General features: G+C 45.4%; 1 protein-coding gene across 1 annotated transcript in view; it reads left to right on the forward strand.

The window, feature by feature from the left end:
- The window catches only part of GABBR2 (gamma-aminobutyric acid type B receptor subunit 2), a 422876-nt gene that overhangs the window by 113602 nt on the left and 291598 nt on the right, over positions 1-17676 (forward strand). The window contains exon 2 of the mRNA XM_023202917.2: positions 16786-16923. Within this exon, the coding sequence (XP_023058685.1) occupies positions 16786-16923 (138 nt within the window). The remainder of the gene's footprint in view (positions 1-16785; positions 16924-17676) is intronic.

A 17676-nucleotide genomic window follows, 5' to 3' on the forward strand; every position in this document is an offset into this window, starting at 1 on the left:
CAGAATCCCTCCTCTCCCCTCCCAGAATCCCTCCTCTCCCCTCCCAGCACTTGGTGGTATCTACTGGTCTGTCTGTCTGTCTAGCAAGGTTCCAAGCTGAAACCCCTTTGCCCCCTTTCCTAGGCAGGGAGAGGCCTCACATTCTCCGTGAATCCAGAGGCAGCACCAGGTGCCAGCCTCTGTGCAGGCAGTGTGGTGATGGGCTTGGGGACTCCTTAGCAGGCTCTCAGCCATGGGGTGGGAGGCGACCCAGAATTGAGTCCTGGGGCTAGACCCTGGGAAGGTGCATTAGAACCTCAGATGTGGAGGAGCTGGGACCTGGGAGCAGGATGTTGAGATGGGAACACAGCTATGCTCAAGGCTGCTTGTGCAGCCTGGACCCCAGAACTCCCTTACAACCTCCAAGTGTGGGCAACACTGTGTTTGTGGGATCAGACCTGAGATGTTGGGGTGTTGGGGAAATTGCCCCTGGGGAGGGCCTCCGGAAACATGTGCCTGCAGCAGCTTGTGATGCAGAGAGGCAGAAGGACTTATGCCAGGCTCGGAGAATTGGAGCCCTCGAGTAGAGTCCCTGGTCACAGTGATGTGACAGCAGCCCAGCCCTCATCTGTCAGGTGGGGGAGTGACCACCATGTCCTCAGCTGGAGGACAAGCAAGGCACATAATTAACTCCAGCTGAGTCGCTGCAGATGGAGGGTGGGCACCTGAGGAATGAGCGTGGCCACGGCGATGGGGTGAGGACCCACCCTGCAGCCACCCTTCATCTCCGAGCAGGCGCCCAGCGGGTGTTTACACATAGGGGAGCTGTCGAGATAGCTCTGGCCCGTGTGCCAGGAAGGACTGTCAGATTCAGGGACATGGCTCCCAAGGGAAAGTCGGTAGCATGGGCAGCTGGCCAGTGCCTCACCAGCCTTGTGCCCAGTGCTTGACTCAGCAGTGTCCTCTGGGCCCAGCACCCCCTCCTGACTTCTCTACCTCAGAAGGTCCTGGTGGCCCAGACTCACACAGCCCCTGAAGGAAAGAAGCTAGGACTCCCCTCTCTCCCAGAGGCTACTCTTCCTCTTGTTCCTGATCTGACCCCTACCCCCTGCGCTTGCCATTGCCCCTGGACCACTGTACTAGTGTCTCACCCCTCCCCATGCCCTGCCCTTCCTCACTTGAATAATGCCCTTCAAGTGGCTGCCAGGGTCGTCTTCCCTGTCCTCAGCTCTGCCGATGTCATGATCAGCTCAAATCACTCTTAAGAAGTTCCAGGGTTTAATGGGTGCGGAGCTTTTCTGTTGGGGATGATGAAAACATTCTGGAAATAGTGGTGATGGTTACACAACATGGTGAGTACACTTAATGCCAGTGAATTGTTCACTTAAAAAATAATTAGAATGGCCAGGCGTGGTGGCTCACGCCTGTAATCCCAGAGCTTTAGGAGACCTAGGTGGGAGGATCACTTGAGCCCAGGAGGTCAAAGCTGCAGTGGGTTGTGATTATACTACTGCACTCCAGCCTGGGCAACAGAGTGAGACTCTGTCTCCAAAAAAGAAAAAATAAATAACTAAAATAAAATGGTAAAACAAAACAAAAGGAAACTCCCTATGGACTGAAGAATAAGGGGCAACCTCCTTAAGCTGGCACTGGCTGGCTCTACCAGAGGCTTCCCCAGCCTCCCTTATCAGTCTCACCCCTCACATCTCCCATTCACCCTTTTAGTGCTCCAACCTGGAGAGTTACTGGACTTGCTGTTCTAAAACATATCCTCACTTTCCCTGGCTCTTTACCTTTCCTTATGGATTCTCAGGATTAGAATCTATTCCTTCACTTGGTGAAATAATCGTTTCTACAACACTCTCCTGCAGGCTTCTCACTGCTCTCCAAGGCCTTTCACCCTATCTCTGGCCAGCTCTAAAGAGATGGCCTCATTCCTAAGAGCATAAGGTTTGGAGGATGATAGTCTGGGTTTGAGTGCAGGCTTCATGGCTTACCAGTCATGTGATCTTGAACTTGTCAGTTAAGCTCCCCGAACCTGTCTTTCCTCCTCTGTTAAATGAATGTTAATAATGGTATCTACCCCATGGGGTCATTATAAATATTAAATGAGATATGTTATAAATAGTAAGTGAGCTAATGCATATAAAGAATTTAGCTTATTTCCTGGCACATAGGTCAGTATTAAATAAATGTTAGCTGGATATGTATAAATTGAACCAAAATCTGGCCTTGAGTGCAGACAAAAACACAGACTGGTAGGCTGGAGGGGATCTGAGAGATCATCTGTGGCAGTCATAGTAGGCTCCCTGGTATCTGGTTCTCTCCTCACTTATTAAGTTGCACTTTGTGTCCCTGGTACTTGGGTGGGGCCATGCCTGTCTCATGGGCCGTGTCCAGTCAATTTAATTGCTGGCTGAACCTCTCCAGAGTTTTCATTTTCCTTCCCCATTGGCAACTGGCTGCATTCAAGATGGCGGTTGTTCCATTAGCTTGGGCTCCTAGGTGTCTGGGATGTGTCGAGCACCCCCACCCTGCTTGAGAGAGGAATCAACATTTCCTGGGGTGACCCATTGAAATTTAGGGGTTGTTTGTTGCCAAAATATAGCCTGCTTTGCTTTGTTAACTCTGCTGAATGACAAATCTGTTAACTCAACATTTTTGTTTTTTAAGTGAAGCACAGATGAGGTGGGGTCACAGAGTGAGGCAGTGGCAGGTCTGGAGCTGACATCCTGTGCTTGACATAGCTGGTTTATTCTTTCTTTGATCTCTTTCCTCATCAGTCTTCCCCATCATTGACCTCCCATGAAGGAGACTACTGAGATGGACCCATTTGAACCAGTCTTGTTGATATCATGAATTGGTCTAACCTATGCCTCACAGGCCTTTGGCTAACGAATTCCCCAGTGGACACACGTCTTTCCCAGGGTTGCTAGGCCAAGTTGCTTGCCAAGCCATCCACCAGCACTTCACGCCTGGACCAATGCACCCACCTGTCCCCAGCCTCCTTCCTCCCCATTGGGCCTTCCTCCTCTGCCCCAGCTGCCAGAGGCATCTGTGTAAAGCAAGTGCCTCTTCCCTCTCGGCACTCCCCTGGTGAAAGTGCTGCAGTGACTTCTCGCTGCCTGAAGGAAAGAAAACCACACCTACCTGTGTTCAATGTTCCCGTTGCGCTGGCTCAAGCCAGTCTGACCCCACCCATCCCTTCTCTATCCTGTGCTCCTGCTAGTGAACAGGATGGACCTTTTCTCTGAGGTGCCCTGCACCTTCCTATTTCCAAGCCTTCACTCTTGCTGGTAACTCAGCCTGGTGTGCCCTCCCACCACCTCAGTCTCCTGCTCCTCTTGCAAGGCTCAGCTCAAATGCCGCCTCCTCCGAGAAGTCTTGGCAGAATATCTCAGTGTGATTTGAATATTCCTTCCTTTTTTTGTGTGACTTATGTCTCTGCCATTGCTCCCACTTCTATCCTGCCCCGTGTTATGGCTTTTTGTTTGAATCTTCTCTTCCCTCCTGAACAGAAAGCTCCCTGATGGCCAAGACTGTATGTCACCTTTTATGTGTCCTCAGCATCTACCATGGGACCTGGTTGTTCATCACCCAGGGGGCGTTTATGGGATGAATGAATATTCTCTAACTCCAGGTCCAACCCTCCATTACACCATTTACTACATGTTGCTACATTATTTCTGTATCTCTAACCCACTCCAGATTATAAATCCCATGAGAGCAAGGACCCAGTCTTACCCATCTCATCTTCCCCTACCTAGCTCAGGCGCCCAGCCAATGTTGAACCAATGTGCCCCACAAATGTGGAATGGAAAGGAGTGGCGATGGCTTGGTGGCACACATAGTTGGAGTTTGGAATCTCTTAAGAGGGCGATCCAGCCCCCACCCCCGGAGAAGGGCTGCCAACATGTGATATTTGCACAAACCTGCAGAAAAGAGCACCCCCATCCTGATCGGCAGCCCGAGTACACTTTGTGACCCTGACTTTTAAAAATGTCACACCTGCATGTGTGGGGAGGCTTACTGACAGCTAATTAGGAAACGCAGTTTGTATCTCCCAGTCTTTGAGAAACATTTTGTAAATTGGGTAATTGGCTTTAACAGTGCAGAGGAGAGATGTGTGCTATGGCTCCATCATCCTCAAATAACGCAGTCTGTAGCCGGCCAAGAATTCAGAGTGACAGCTTCAGGGAGAATACAGAAATGCCAGTTTTTCTCAGTGTTCAGGATGGACAGCCTGGCTCTCTGGAGACTTTTAGAAGCAGATGGTCTGTCCATCACCCCGGGGAAGGGGTGTGAAAAACTCAAGATGGCTGGAGTTAATAAGCTGTTTGGGACAGAGCTATGGATATGACTACTTTTATTTCAGGCTCTACCCACCAGCAGTGATTGTATCTGCCAGGGAGCAGTAATTTAGTCCAGCTAGGATGTATTAAACACCTGTTTGGGGCCAAAATCTTTGATAGGCATAGGGGGACCGAAGGGAATAAGACAACTTAGTTCAGCAGGGCATGATGGCTCATGCCTGTAATCCTAGCACTTTGGAAGGCCAAGGTGGAAGGATTACTTGATCCCGTGAGTTCAAGTCCAGGAGTTCAAGACCAGTTTAGGCAACATTATGAGACATGTCTCTACAAAAAATTAAAAAATTAGTGTGGTTGTGGTGGTGTGCACCTGTGGTCCCAGGTACTAAGGAGGCTGAGGTGGGAGGATCATTTGAGCCCAGGAGGTTGAGGCTGCTGTGAGCCATGATGGTACCACTTAACTCTAGCTTGAGTGACAGAGGGAGATCCTGTCTTTAAAAAAAAAAAAAAAAAAAAGAGACAGCCAAGCTCAGTACACCTTAGTTATCTCTGGCTTTATCCCTGAAATTCTCATTCTGGTTTGACGTAAGTGTCTTGAATGACAGGAAAACACTTTTTAAAATGTAAGGCATATACACTTTGTACCCTTTCCTATAATCTTTACTTGTCTCTCTCAACTGTCTTTACCCTTCTTTAATAGTTCCCAGGTGTGCTGGTTTTTTATGTTTCAAAATGCTGACAGCAGGCATTTAAGGATGTTTGTTAGTTGATGCAGCCTCTCTGTAGTGACTGCACCTCTATAGCCCAGAAGTTTCATGAATGAAAGTTATTTCTTGCTTATGTCATTGTCAAGTGCAGCTTGAAGGGGTGTGTTGGTTGGTGTTCTGGGAAGCAGATGCTCAGAGTTAGAGGGGCCCTGGGGAAATTCCTTTGAAAGGATACGAAGAGAGATGGGCTGCCCTCCTTGGGATGGTTTCTCTCGTGACATGGTGATGTCCCCTTCCAGGATTGCCATAGGGATTTGGGATCTGGGGGGGGTTTCTTCCTGTTTCAGGTCCTTGGATTTTTTTTCCCCACCCACACTATGGATGGAAGAGAGTGAGCCTTCAGACTGTGCGGTGGGTCTGACACCAGTAAAGGGAGCGGGGAAGGAAAGAGGCTCTGGTAGGCAGAGTCCCTGGCAGCAGTGCTGCTCTAAGAAAGTTCCGGCTGGACCAGTGGGCTCAGAGATCACCTGTAGTCAAGTCTTACACTGGCCAGAAATGAGGAGCTCTTGTTCCTCTGCCATGCTCAGTCCACGGTTGGAGGGGTCTAGGAAGACAGTGGCCTCCTTTTAGGCATACCCAAAGACACTGCACCTGGAGGCTGTCAGCTCATGAGGCTGCCCTCCTTGGGATAGTTTCTCTCGTGACATGGTGATGTCCCCTTCCAGGATTGCCACAGGGATTAGGGATCTGGGGGGGTTTCTTCCTGTTTCAGGTCCTTGGATTTTTTTTCCCCACTCACACTATGGATGGAAAAGAGAGCACAGAATGCCCATGGAATGGTTTTACAGGCCAACCTGGGCATGGCACACATCGTCTTTGTTCATACTTCATTGCCCAAAACTCGGTGGTCACACCTAATTATAAGGGGGGCTGGGAAATGTAGTCTCACCGTGTGCCCAAGAAGAAGAACAGAACATGGATGTGATGGAGCATGGACTCTGGAACTTGACTCCATGGGTTTGACTGCCAACTCTGCCCCTCACTCACTATGTGCAACTTGGGGCAAATACTTACCTCTCTGATCCTCAGTTTCTTCATCTATTAAAATGTGGATAATAATGGGACATGGTTCATAGGGTTGTTGGGAGGATTAAGCGAGTTAGTGTATATAAAGTAATTAGAATAGTGTCTGGCACAGGCAAATGCTATATAAGGGCTCACTGTGTTATTATTATTACTATTCTTGTTTCTAAATTTAACACTTCAGTAAATGTTTATTGTTCTTTTCAAAGAATTTTTATAGGTCACATGAACTTACTGTTTCCTGGACAGCTCCTAGTACTTAGTAGATGATTGAAAATGTTTCAGTGAATTAGTTGCAATGGCAAAACAATATAGTGTATGTTTAATTCAGTTGGACATAGTGGTGGGCTAATTTTGAACATGATTTAGCAATGATAAATGTTAAAGTCTGTTCTTAGGTTCAGAAAATCACCCACAGATGAACAGAAAGAGGGAAATTCAGTGATTGGGAAAGCATCCTGGGTGTGGAAAGCTTACCAGTTTAAAAATGACTTTGTCTTTATAAAAGTAATCTGTATTTTTTTTATTATTTAAGTAAAAGAAGAAAGTAACAAAAAAACCACTGACATCTCATAACCTTTAACATTCAATGATTCTCATTCTAGATATCTCTCTATGCATATATTATAAAGAAATAATTTTATAAAATGAGATCATTATTGCATCCTACTTTAGATTGTTGTTGAATTTTATTTATTTGCATATAACAGAAGAAAACGAGGAAAAGTAAAATAGAAGGAATTGCTCACCATTAAACAATTTTGCCTTTGCTACAGAAAATATTTGTTTCCAAAATGTCTCTCCAAGGGTAATAAAAGATTATGAAAAGCAGTGAGGTTAAAATCCTGGCTTTTAAACTACAGTTTTCAATTTTAGATGGTATCGATTAAAGCCCTTCTATGGAAGAAGAGGAAATTAACAATCTTACAACTTCTCTTCCCTCCTCTGCCTCCTGCATTTTATGTTCCATTATTATCTTCACATTGCCAGTTGTTTCATGTGAAATAGGTCTGGCACTCACTATCACTCCTTTTTTACCACAAGTCCTCCTCCATTCCTGAGATCTATATTTTTGATTCATCTTTTGGTTGGCTGGATTTTATCACATAGGTTTTTTCTCCCCTGGGCACCAAGGAAGGATTGTAGGTGTTTTGCTACCCAAGGTAATAGGTGCTGATTTAGTAGTTTTGACTGACAGCAAGCTCTGTATGATGTAGGAGCCCAACAGAAGGTGTGCAGACTGAGGCCGCATTAACAGAAGTCAATACTCAGAATGCAGGAGGCGATCGTTTCATTCAGCTTGGCATTGTGGCTGGGAGTGCTCTGAACAAATCAATAAGGAAAAGACAAACAACCCAGTAGAAAAATGGGCAAAGTCACCAGTCCAAAAGAGGAAACATAGGCTATAAGCATATGAAAAGATGGCTTAACCTCTTTAGTAATCAGGAACATACAAATTGAAATGTGATATCAAATACCCACAAGACTGGCAAAAATTAAAGCTGGCAAGGATATGGAGCAGTGAGATCTCTAAAACACTGCTGATGGGAGTGTAAATGGATCAAACCACTTAGAGAACATGCAACAAACGCTATGATTCAACAATTCAATTTCCAGGTTTATACCCTAGAGAAACTCTTCATATGTGTACTAGGAGGCAGGTATGGAAATATTTGACCATCTTGCTTACAGCAGCAACCAAACGAAACACTGGAAACAGCCCGAGGGTCCATTGGCAGAGGAATGAACCAACAGTGGCATATTCACACACTGGCATACTACACAGCTATGAAAATGAATGAACCACAGCTATATTCAGCATATAAAATCTCACAAACGTAACGTGGAGCCATAAGAGCAAGTTTCAGGTGAAATGTATAAACACAATTCCATTTATATGTATGATCAAAAATGAGTAAAATTAAATGATACAGTGTTTAAGAAACATGTACATATAAAACTGTAAAGAAAAGCAAAGAAGGGGCTGGTGCGGTGGCTCACTTCTATAATCCCAGCACTTTGGGAGGCCAAGGCGGGTGGATCACTTGAGGTCAGGAGTTGAAGACCAGCCTGGCCAACATGGCACAACCTCATCTCTACTAAAAATATAAAAATTAGCTGGGCACAGTGGCATGTGCCTTGTGATCCCATCTACTCAGGAGGTTGAGGTAGGAGAATTGCTTGAACCTGGGAGGCAGAAGTTGCAGTGAGCCAAGATCATGCCATTGCACTCCAGCCTAGGTGATAGAGTGAGAGTCCGTCTCAAAAAAAAAAAAAGGAAGAAGAAGAAAAGAAGGATAAATGCAAAATTCAGGCCTGGGGCTCCGCCTGGGTGAAGGAGGGCTACGTGCAAGTGTGGGCACAGAGGTCTTCAACATAACTGTGATGCTGGATGTACGTGTGTTCATATTACTATTTTTCATACCTTATTAAGTTATTGTATATGGAATATTCTTTTCTGTGAGTGAAATATTTCATAGCACATTCTTATTTAAAATAAAACAGTGCTCTGAAGTTAGACTACCTGAAATTGGGCAAGTTATTATTTCTTTTTTTCTTTTTTTTTTTTTTGAGACGGAGTCTGGCTCTTTTGCCCAGGCTGGAGTGCAGTGGCCGGATCTCAGCTCACTGCAAGCTCCGCCTCCCGGGTTTACGCCATTCTCCTGCCTCAGCCTCCCGAGTAGCTGGGACTACAGGCGCCCACTACCTCGCCCGGCTAGTTTTTTGTATTTTTTAGTAGAGACGGGGTTTCACCGTGTTAGCCAGGATGGTCTCGATCTCCTGACCTAGTGATCCGCCCGTCTCGGCCTCCCAAAGTGCTGGGATTACAGGCTAGAGCCACCGCGCCCGGCCGCAAGTTATTATTTCTGAGCCTCAAATTCCTTATCTGTAACGGGGAAATAACGGTACAAGTTGAGTACCCCTTATCCAAAATACTTGGGACTAGAAATGTTTCAGATTTTGGAGTTTTTCAGATTTTGAAATAGCCACGTTGTATTTAAAGACTGAACATCCCAAATCCAAATATTCAAAATCCAAAATGCTCTGGTGAACGTTTTTATTGAGCAGCATATTTGTGCTCAAAAAGTTTTGGATTTTGGAGCATTTTGGATTTTAGATTTTTGAATTCGGGATGCTCAGCCTATAGCTTTTAATAATATTGTGAGGCATGAATAATATCCTTGACATCAAGTTCTTAGTACTGTGCCTAACACATATTGAGGGCACGGTATACGTCAGCTAGTGTTGCTTTCCTGGGCAGGGCAGATGGAGGTATTTGCGGGACCATTCTAGGTGCTACATGCCCCCAAAATCTGTCCTCCAAAGGCTGTTCGTGAAATAACTCTTGGACAAGCAGGCTGTAAAACTATCCTGTATAGGGATCATTGGAAGGGCTAAGGGTAGTTTAGCCTGAAGACGTCTCTCTGAGTCACTCTGTGAAGCTTAGCTATCTGATTTCCAGGCCAATGATAGGAAGAATTTTCTAAGCAGCAGAGCTGGCTGAGGACAAATTAGCTCCCTTGTGAGAGACTGAGATCCCTGGCACTGGAGGGACAGACGTGAGCACATACTGAGTGCTCCTGTGCGGGAGGCCCAGAGGGGACTTTCTAACGGAGGCACGTTGGACGCATTAGCTTTTAAATTCTCTTTCCATTCTGAAATTCTGCATGGAGTAATTCCCAGTTTCAGATGGGTTGTTATTAACTCTGACATTTTCTTGGCATTTTTACATTTTGACTCTCAGCAACATTTTCTTTGAAATTTTTAAATCAAAAAAGTATTTTAATTCTTTAAAAATGAGATTTAAATGAAAATGGATTTCATCTGGAGCCTCACTTTTTCATTTGAAAATTGATTTTCATGGCTTTTGGATCTGTTCCCATTTTTAAGTGCTGAATTTTAAGAGCCTATATGTGCCAATGATGAGTTCTCTGTGACGAGTCCTTATAGGGAAGGAGAAGCCCTGGGCAGTGGAACAGCAGACAGGAGTTGTGAGGTAGTGACCATGAGCTTCAGTAGATGAGGAGTCAAAGGAAGGTAGTAACAAATACCAGAGAGAAGAGGGAGGGAAGGAAGGCAGCACTTATGGAGCATCTATTATGTGCTAGAGCCAATCTCCAGGTGGCAAGACTGAAGACAGAGGCTAGGCCCGTCATGAAGCTTTGAGCTATTGCATGAGAGTATGAACTGTGATGAATTACTTCCTGTCTGCTGGTCAGGTTGTGGCCATTGCCAACCAGTCAGAATATCCTCTAGAAGTGAGTGGGGTTTCTGGTGGGGGAAGTGGGGGTGAAAAGGAGAGCATGATAAAACCCATAGCTTTCTTCCAGGACACAGACCCCCCTTAGAGAGTGGCTCTGAGAGTAATACATCAACAACCAAATCACGGAAGGACAACTTGCCATAAATAACTTCTCAGAATGATGGTTTTGCCCAGTGAACAGCTCACTAAAAGCTGTCAGACAGACACCTTAAATGGGGTATCCAAAAGCTTCCGGCATTTCCCTGGCTCAGGCTGGGGCTGGTCTGCAAGAAGAGGAGGGTAATCAACAGCCCTTTAGGGGAACATCTCCAAGTGCAGCATTCGAGAAGGGAGAATGTGAAATACGTATAATATTGACTTTCACCTGAGCTGGAAGGACAAATCCTGTGAAATGGCTGTGGCAATGTATATGCAAGGAGTCCTTCAGGAAACTAAAACTTAGAGAAGTTCCCCAGCGATTTGGTGACTTGATCATTAGGTACATTCATGTGCAGTGGATTAACTTACAGTGGGTAGCCTATGGCGTGTATGCCGAAACACCATGCTTATAAGACACTCCCCCACCCTTCCTGAAGCCAGAGACAAACACTATACTCTGTAAGGACCTCCAGGGTCATCTGGGTGGTTTTCAAACACTTTTGCTACTAGCAGTGAAGCCTGCTTTAAAATTAAGTGTTCTATGGAGCTCTGCTGCTGTAGATGAAGCAGATGGCAGAGGAGCTGCTGGTTGAAGTGAAGGCGAGGAGCTCAGTGCTCCTTTCACTGCCCTATCTGCTGGGCTTTAGGCCCCTGAGGGGCTGAGGTTAAAAAACTCTAAGCTGGCCGGGCGTGGTGGCTCACGCCTGTAATCCCAGCACTCTGGGAGGCCAAGGCGGGCGGATCACGAGGTCAGGAGATCGAGACCATCCTGGCTAACACGGTGAAACCCCGTCTCTACTAAAAATACAGAAAATTAGCCAGGCGTGGTGGCGGGCCGGAGCCTGTAGTCCCAGATACTCGGGAGGCTGAGCCAGGAGAATGGCGTGAACCTGGGAGGCGGAGCGTGCGGTGAGCCGAGATCGCGCCACTGCACTCCAGCCTGGGCGATAGAGAGATACTCTGTCTCAAACAAACAAACAAACAAAAGAAAACAAAACAAAACTCTAAGCTGATCCAGCCCCCAAAATTCACCTTTGGTGAGCTGGAAAGTCCATCTATTTGGGACACGAATCATGTCAGGTAAGAAGATACAGCATTAGAAATTAGGATAAGGGAAAATAGCATCGAAAATGGGACAGATACATCCATGTGATTTATTTTGTTATTCACTGCAAAGATGCTCCCTTTATGGGAGACAGAGAAGCATGCTTGGTGCCCAGTGTGTTGTTTCTCTTGCTTCTAGCCAAGAGCTCTGATCTGGAGACCTAGGCTTGTGGCATTATCCTGGGGGAAATGGTCTTTTCTAGAATGCTATTAGCTTTAACCTTCTCTTCTCCTGTTGAGTTCTCTAGACTATTCGAATGCTGAGAGACTGGGAATCCAGAAATCCCTCTCCTAATCCTGGCGAGACAGTGGACAAATCCCTTCTCCTCTCTAGTCCTCAGTCTCTGCATCTGAAAATGAGAGTGTGGGGCTAGATTAGAAATGCCTAGATGTTGGGATTTCACACACCAAGAAGGGGAGGGCCACGGAACAGAAACTTACATAGGGTGAAAATTTTTTCTTTTTTGTCATGTCAGGACATTAAAAACAAGACCTCTCTCATTTATATCCTTTTATAACAGAAAAATATTTCAACACCATATAACTACAAAGGACCTCATCTGTAAATTAAGGATCGTTTTTCTAATGGAATTAACTTTAAGGAAAACCTTACTGTGTCATTCTTATTTTTCTCATTTTACCTGAGTGTATTTGCTTTCTATGCTTCTGTAACTGATCACCACAAATTTGGTAATGTAAACCACACCTATTTATTGTCTGACAGTTCTATGCCAGAAGTCTGGGCACAGTGTGGCTCCCCTGGGTCCCTTTGTCAGGGCTTCATATGACCAAAATCAAGGTGTCACCTGGGCTGGGTTCGTATATGGAGGCTCAACTAGGGAAGATTTGCTTCCATGCTCATTCTGGTTACTGGCAGAGTTCAGTTTCTTGCAATTGTAGAACAGAGGTCCCTGCTTTCTTGACATGTAGACCTCTTCATCTTCCAACCAACAATGGCATATCAAACTCATCTCATGCTTCTACTTTCTGATCTCCCGTCTGCTATTAGGTAAAAGAAAGATCTCTGCTTTTAAGGACTTGTGTGACTATACTGGGCTTACCTGTATAATAATTTAAGGTCAACTGATTAGTAACCTTCATGACATTTGCAAAGTCCCTTTTGCCATGTAACATAAAATATTCATGGAGGTAATTCCAAGAGGTGAAGGTCAGTGGGGCCAAAACTTTGCCTACCACACCCAGTCTGGTGAAAATTCAGTCAGATAAATATTTGGGAACATTGTAAGATTCTCCAACTCCCATACTGGTTGTCAAATCGTCTCAGATATTTTAGTTGACATATCCCGGTGTTTTATATTTGTGAGAAGCCAAGACATTGTTACTAATACAGAATCTTGGATGGACTCGATATTCAGAAAGTGTTTGCTGAGCAAACATGGATTAATAAATTCATTGTTGCTAATATTATTTTAATGCAACTTTGATTATAAATCCTGCGGTACTGTTATTATCGTTGTCATTAGCTACAGATTGGAAAATAAGCCAAAGTCATTACAGAAATGTATTAAAACTAGAAATGATTCAGTAAATCACGGTAGATTCCAAAAAAAAAATCATGATAGAAACAATTAAAACATGAACTACTCTGTTACATTTGCTCATGTTCTGCTGGGGGTGAGAAGTGTTGCTTTCAATCAAGGAATAGGGATAATTAATAGAGGGCCCCAGAAGCAGTAAAAACTTAATCTTCCCTCCTTCCCTCCCTCTCTTCCTTTCTTTCCTCCTTCCTTTCTCTCTTTCTTTCTTGGGAAAATAAATTAACTTGGCCAGCTTTTAAATTAAATTAAAAATTTTAAATTGAATTGTTTACCGAAAATCTGTAGTATTCAAGCTCCCTAGCCTGGTGTTGAGAGCTCTAAGCCTTCTCCCTGGCCACCTCATCCTTGTCATTCACTGTTGAAGCGAGCTGGGTTGTTTCTGTTCCCGTCTCACTTTTCCACCTCCTTGCCTGTATTCGTGCTGCTCCTCCGCCTACGATTTCCATCTCAAGTGTTCCCTCTTCCAGAGCCCTCCCTGGCTTTCCTTGCAGTGCCCACAGCCTGGATCTGCCTCTGTCCCACAGCACCGGCCGCCATCCCCCACGGGAGGTGACCACGTGCCCCGGCCTCACTGCCTCCACCATCAGTGAGCTCCCCGAGGCCGGAAACCATGTCGGACTGAGTCCCTGTCGGCACAGATGTGGGCCACAGTTCTGAGGAGTTTCTCAAATAAATGGAGAGGGAGCAAGAAACCCTAGTTCACTCTGATCCCATATTGCGGTCACTTAAGGGGAAGGTGGAGGACAAGCAGAAAAAATGAGGAGGACACAGAATGGAGAGAAAGACAAAAATAAAGAAAGACGTGGAAGTAGAGCAAGGAGGAGGAAAACAGATGAAGGGAAAGTGTCCAACAGATTGTTTTGTTTTATTTTATTTTATTTTATTTTAATTTTATTTTTGAGATGGAGTCTCACTCTGTCACCCAAGCTGGAGTGCAGGGTGTGATCCCAGCTCACTACAACCTCCACCTTCCAGGTTCAAGTGATTCTCCCACCTCAGCCTTCAGAGTAGCCGGGATTACAGGTGCGTGCCGCCATGCCTGGTTAATTTTTGTATTTTTAATAGAGATGGGGTTTTGCCATGTTGGCCAGACTGTTCTCAAACTCCTGACCTCAAGTGGTCTGCCTGCCTCAGCCTCCCAAAGTGTTAGGATTATGGGCGTGAGACTTCGCGCCTGGCCCTGACAGATCTTACTGAATCTTTACTGAGGCCCCTCTCCAAGCTTTGGGGAGACAGCAGTGAAAACAATGACAAAATCCTTGCCCACCTGGGGCTTTCATTCTAGTTGAGGAAATCAGTCAATCTACAAGTGAACAAACAGTAGACAAGATGATTTCAGATAATTTTAGGAACTATGTTAGGGCATTAAATAGGGTGGCATGTCAGGGAGTGAATGGGGGTGGAAAATATTTTGGGGAGGATGACCTGATTGATGAGAAGGAGGAGCCATGCTGAGAACCAAGGAAATCGTGTTCCCAGCAAAGAAAACAGCAAGTGCAAAGGCCCAGAGGTAGGAAGGAAAGTGCATTTGATTTCAGGGAACTGGAAGGAGGTTTGTGGGGCTGTACTTGGAGAGCAAAGGGGAGAGAAAAGGGAACTCAAGCCAGATTGGGAGGCAGCAGCTGGACTGAGTGGCTTCCGTGGTGATAAGGAGTGTTAAGAAAATGACCCCAAACTTGTACATAATACAAAGATGTGATTATGTGACCCTTTACCCTAATACTTAGAGCATTTTCCAACAGTCCTGCCTAAGGGTCATCTGACTGGGGGAATAGAACTTTGCTCAATTAATTAAGACCTAAACATTTTGCAAGCCTCTAAAACAGATAAGATATACTGGTTTTCAGTGATTTTCTTTTCTTTCCCCAAAGGTTGTGGTTTTGTCACCCTGTGGGACATTAACCAGTTTTGCATGTAATTTGGCAATCTTATCTTATTCCTTTTTTTAGTTGCTGTAAAAATCCCTGTTCCTTAAATTCTCTTTTGAATCCACTTTGTCATCCTGCAGATCCCCTTATTAATGAGTTAAATAAAACTTTGACATGTGTTCACTATCGATTTTCATGAGAATTACGTTTTTAACCTTTCGAGAGTTATATTCTGATAGGAATTTGGGTTTTAAGTGCGTGGAAAGCAGGAAGAGTGAGAAGAATTCATTTATATTTGACAAAGGACCCTCAGACTGTTAGATGGTGGAGGGGTTGAACTTGCCCATGGGGAGGTAAGACGCCCAGTAGAAACCAAAGCCTCTGTTCAGGTGAGAGATGACCACAGAGTTTGACCGAGGGAGGCGGGGATGGAAAGGTGCCGAGTGAGCCAGAACTGAATCCTGATACTCATCGTGGGCCCCTGGCTTCTTTCCATTCCCATGGTGGGTTGCCGTGAACTGTTTTCTTGGCCAACTTTCCTCTCTAATACAGGAGCTCCTTGGCAGGAGCTGCATCCAATTTTTATGTTTCCTCAATGTCCAGTCCTGGACTGAACACAGAGTAGTGCTTGTCAAGTGTTTGCTGAATGAATCTTCTCTTTAGATTTATCCTCCTCCTCATCTTTTTTTTTTTTTTTTGACTGTGGTAAAAATATACGTAACCTAAAATCTACCATTTTAACCATTTTTATGTGTACAGTTCTGTGACATTTAGCACATTTACATTGTTGAGCTACCATTACCACCATCCACCTCCAACAGACTTTCATCATCCCCACTGAAACTCTGAGCCTGTCAAACAACGAAGACCCCTTCCCTGCTCCTCCCAGCCCTTGGCAACCACCATTCTACATTCTTTCTCTATGAAATTAACTACTCTAGGTAACCTCATATGAGTGGGATCATATAATAGCTGTCTTTTGTATGGCTGATTCTACTTAGCATAATGTCCTCAAGGCTCATCCATGTTGTAGCATGTGTCCGAATTTCCTTCCTTTTCCAGGCTGGAAATATTCCATTGCATGGATACACCACCGTTCCATTATCCATTCACCTGTTGATGGGCATTTGTGTTGTTTCCATCTTTTGGTTATTGTGAATGACACTGCTGTGAACATGGGTATACAACTATCTCTTCAAGTCCCTGCCTTTGGTTCTTTTGGGTAGACGTCTAGAGGTGGAATTGCTAGGTCATATGGCAATTCTGTGTTTAACTTCTCAAGGAACCACTATACCGTTTCCACAGCAGCTGCACCATCTTACATTCCCACTAATAGGGCACAGCAGTTCCAGTTTCTCCACACCGTTGCCAACTTTTGTTGTTTTCTGTGTGTGTGTGTGTTTTTAATTGATAGCTATTTTAATGAGTGTGGGATCATCCTTAAAATACAAATGGCTATGAAAAAGGGAGATCCCAGGGCGAGGCATTATGGGGGCTTTTCATGAGCGTACTCTGAAGGGAGACAGCTAGGGTGCTGGAGGGAGGTCCTAGATTTGGAGGGCACTTAGCAGGAGCAGAGACAGGATAGTGGGTGCCAAGACCACACTCTTTGAGCTCACCGCATGGACTCAGGGCTGACTTAAGGAGACTCCCCACCATGGGAGAACTGAAACCCAAAAGGTTTCCACAAGGAAAGATTTGTTCGTTGGGCTCATGTCCCTGGGGAAAAGCTGTTTCTAATTTAGACCTTTCTTTCTATGTGTTGCTTCCCAGTGCGACAATGCGAAAGGGTTGAAAGCCTTCTATGATGCAATAAAATACGGGCCGAACCACTTGATGGTGTTTGGAGGTGTCTGTCCATCCGTCACATCCATCATTGCAGAGTCCCTCCAAGGCTGGAATCTGGTGCAGGTAAGCTCCGAGCTACCTTCTGTTTTGGGGAGGTGTGGTTGGCCCTCAGTCTTTTGCAGGAATGATTCCTTGTACAATGTGGTTTCTATTTGCCTAGGTCAGGCCTCCTGGACTTTCTCCTGGGTGATAGCACAGCCTTTCACTGCTGGCCTGACCTGGCATGGCCCCCATGGTGGACCTCTAAAGGGCAGCCCTGATGCTACCACCGTGTATTTGAAGGCTTCAGGGATCACCACTGACTCCCTAGCCCAGCTTTCTGGGTCATCGATGCCAGTCCAACCTGCCTGTCCACTGTTATCTACTGCTCCTTCCACTTCCTCCAAAGCACAGCCTTGCCAGACACTCTGCCTTTCCTCACATGTGCCCTGGACCTTTGGGTCTCAGAGCCCTGCTCTTGATGTTCCCTTAACCAGATGACCACTCATCAATTCTCTGCCAAGCCTCCCTTTCCCACTGAAATTCTCTTTTGTCCTCTAAGACTGCCTTTGTCCTCAGTTAAGTCTTTCCTGGGCTCCTTGCCAGTTATTCACTCTTTGCCCTGGCAGATTTTATACATCATTGAATGCTCCACCAACACACATATAGTCTATTGTAGGTAAGACTTGCCAGTGTTAGCTGTTATTGGGGATGGGAAAGAAGAGTGTGGAACTATATGACCACCAGGGGTGAGTGGTGGCTCATACACATGTTTACTTTTTTGCTCCATCCATCCATCCATCCATCCATCCATCCATCCATCCATCCATCCATCCA

Source organism: Piliocolobus tephrosceles, chromosome 14 (genome assembly GCF_002776525.5).
Source record: "Piliocolobus tephrosceles isolate RC106 chromosome 14, ASM277652v3, whole genome shotgun sequence".
NCBI classification, from domain to species: Eukaryota; Metazoa; Chordata; class Mammalia; order Primates; family Cercopithecidae; genus Piliocolobus; species Piliocolobus tephrosceles.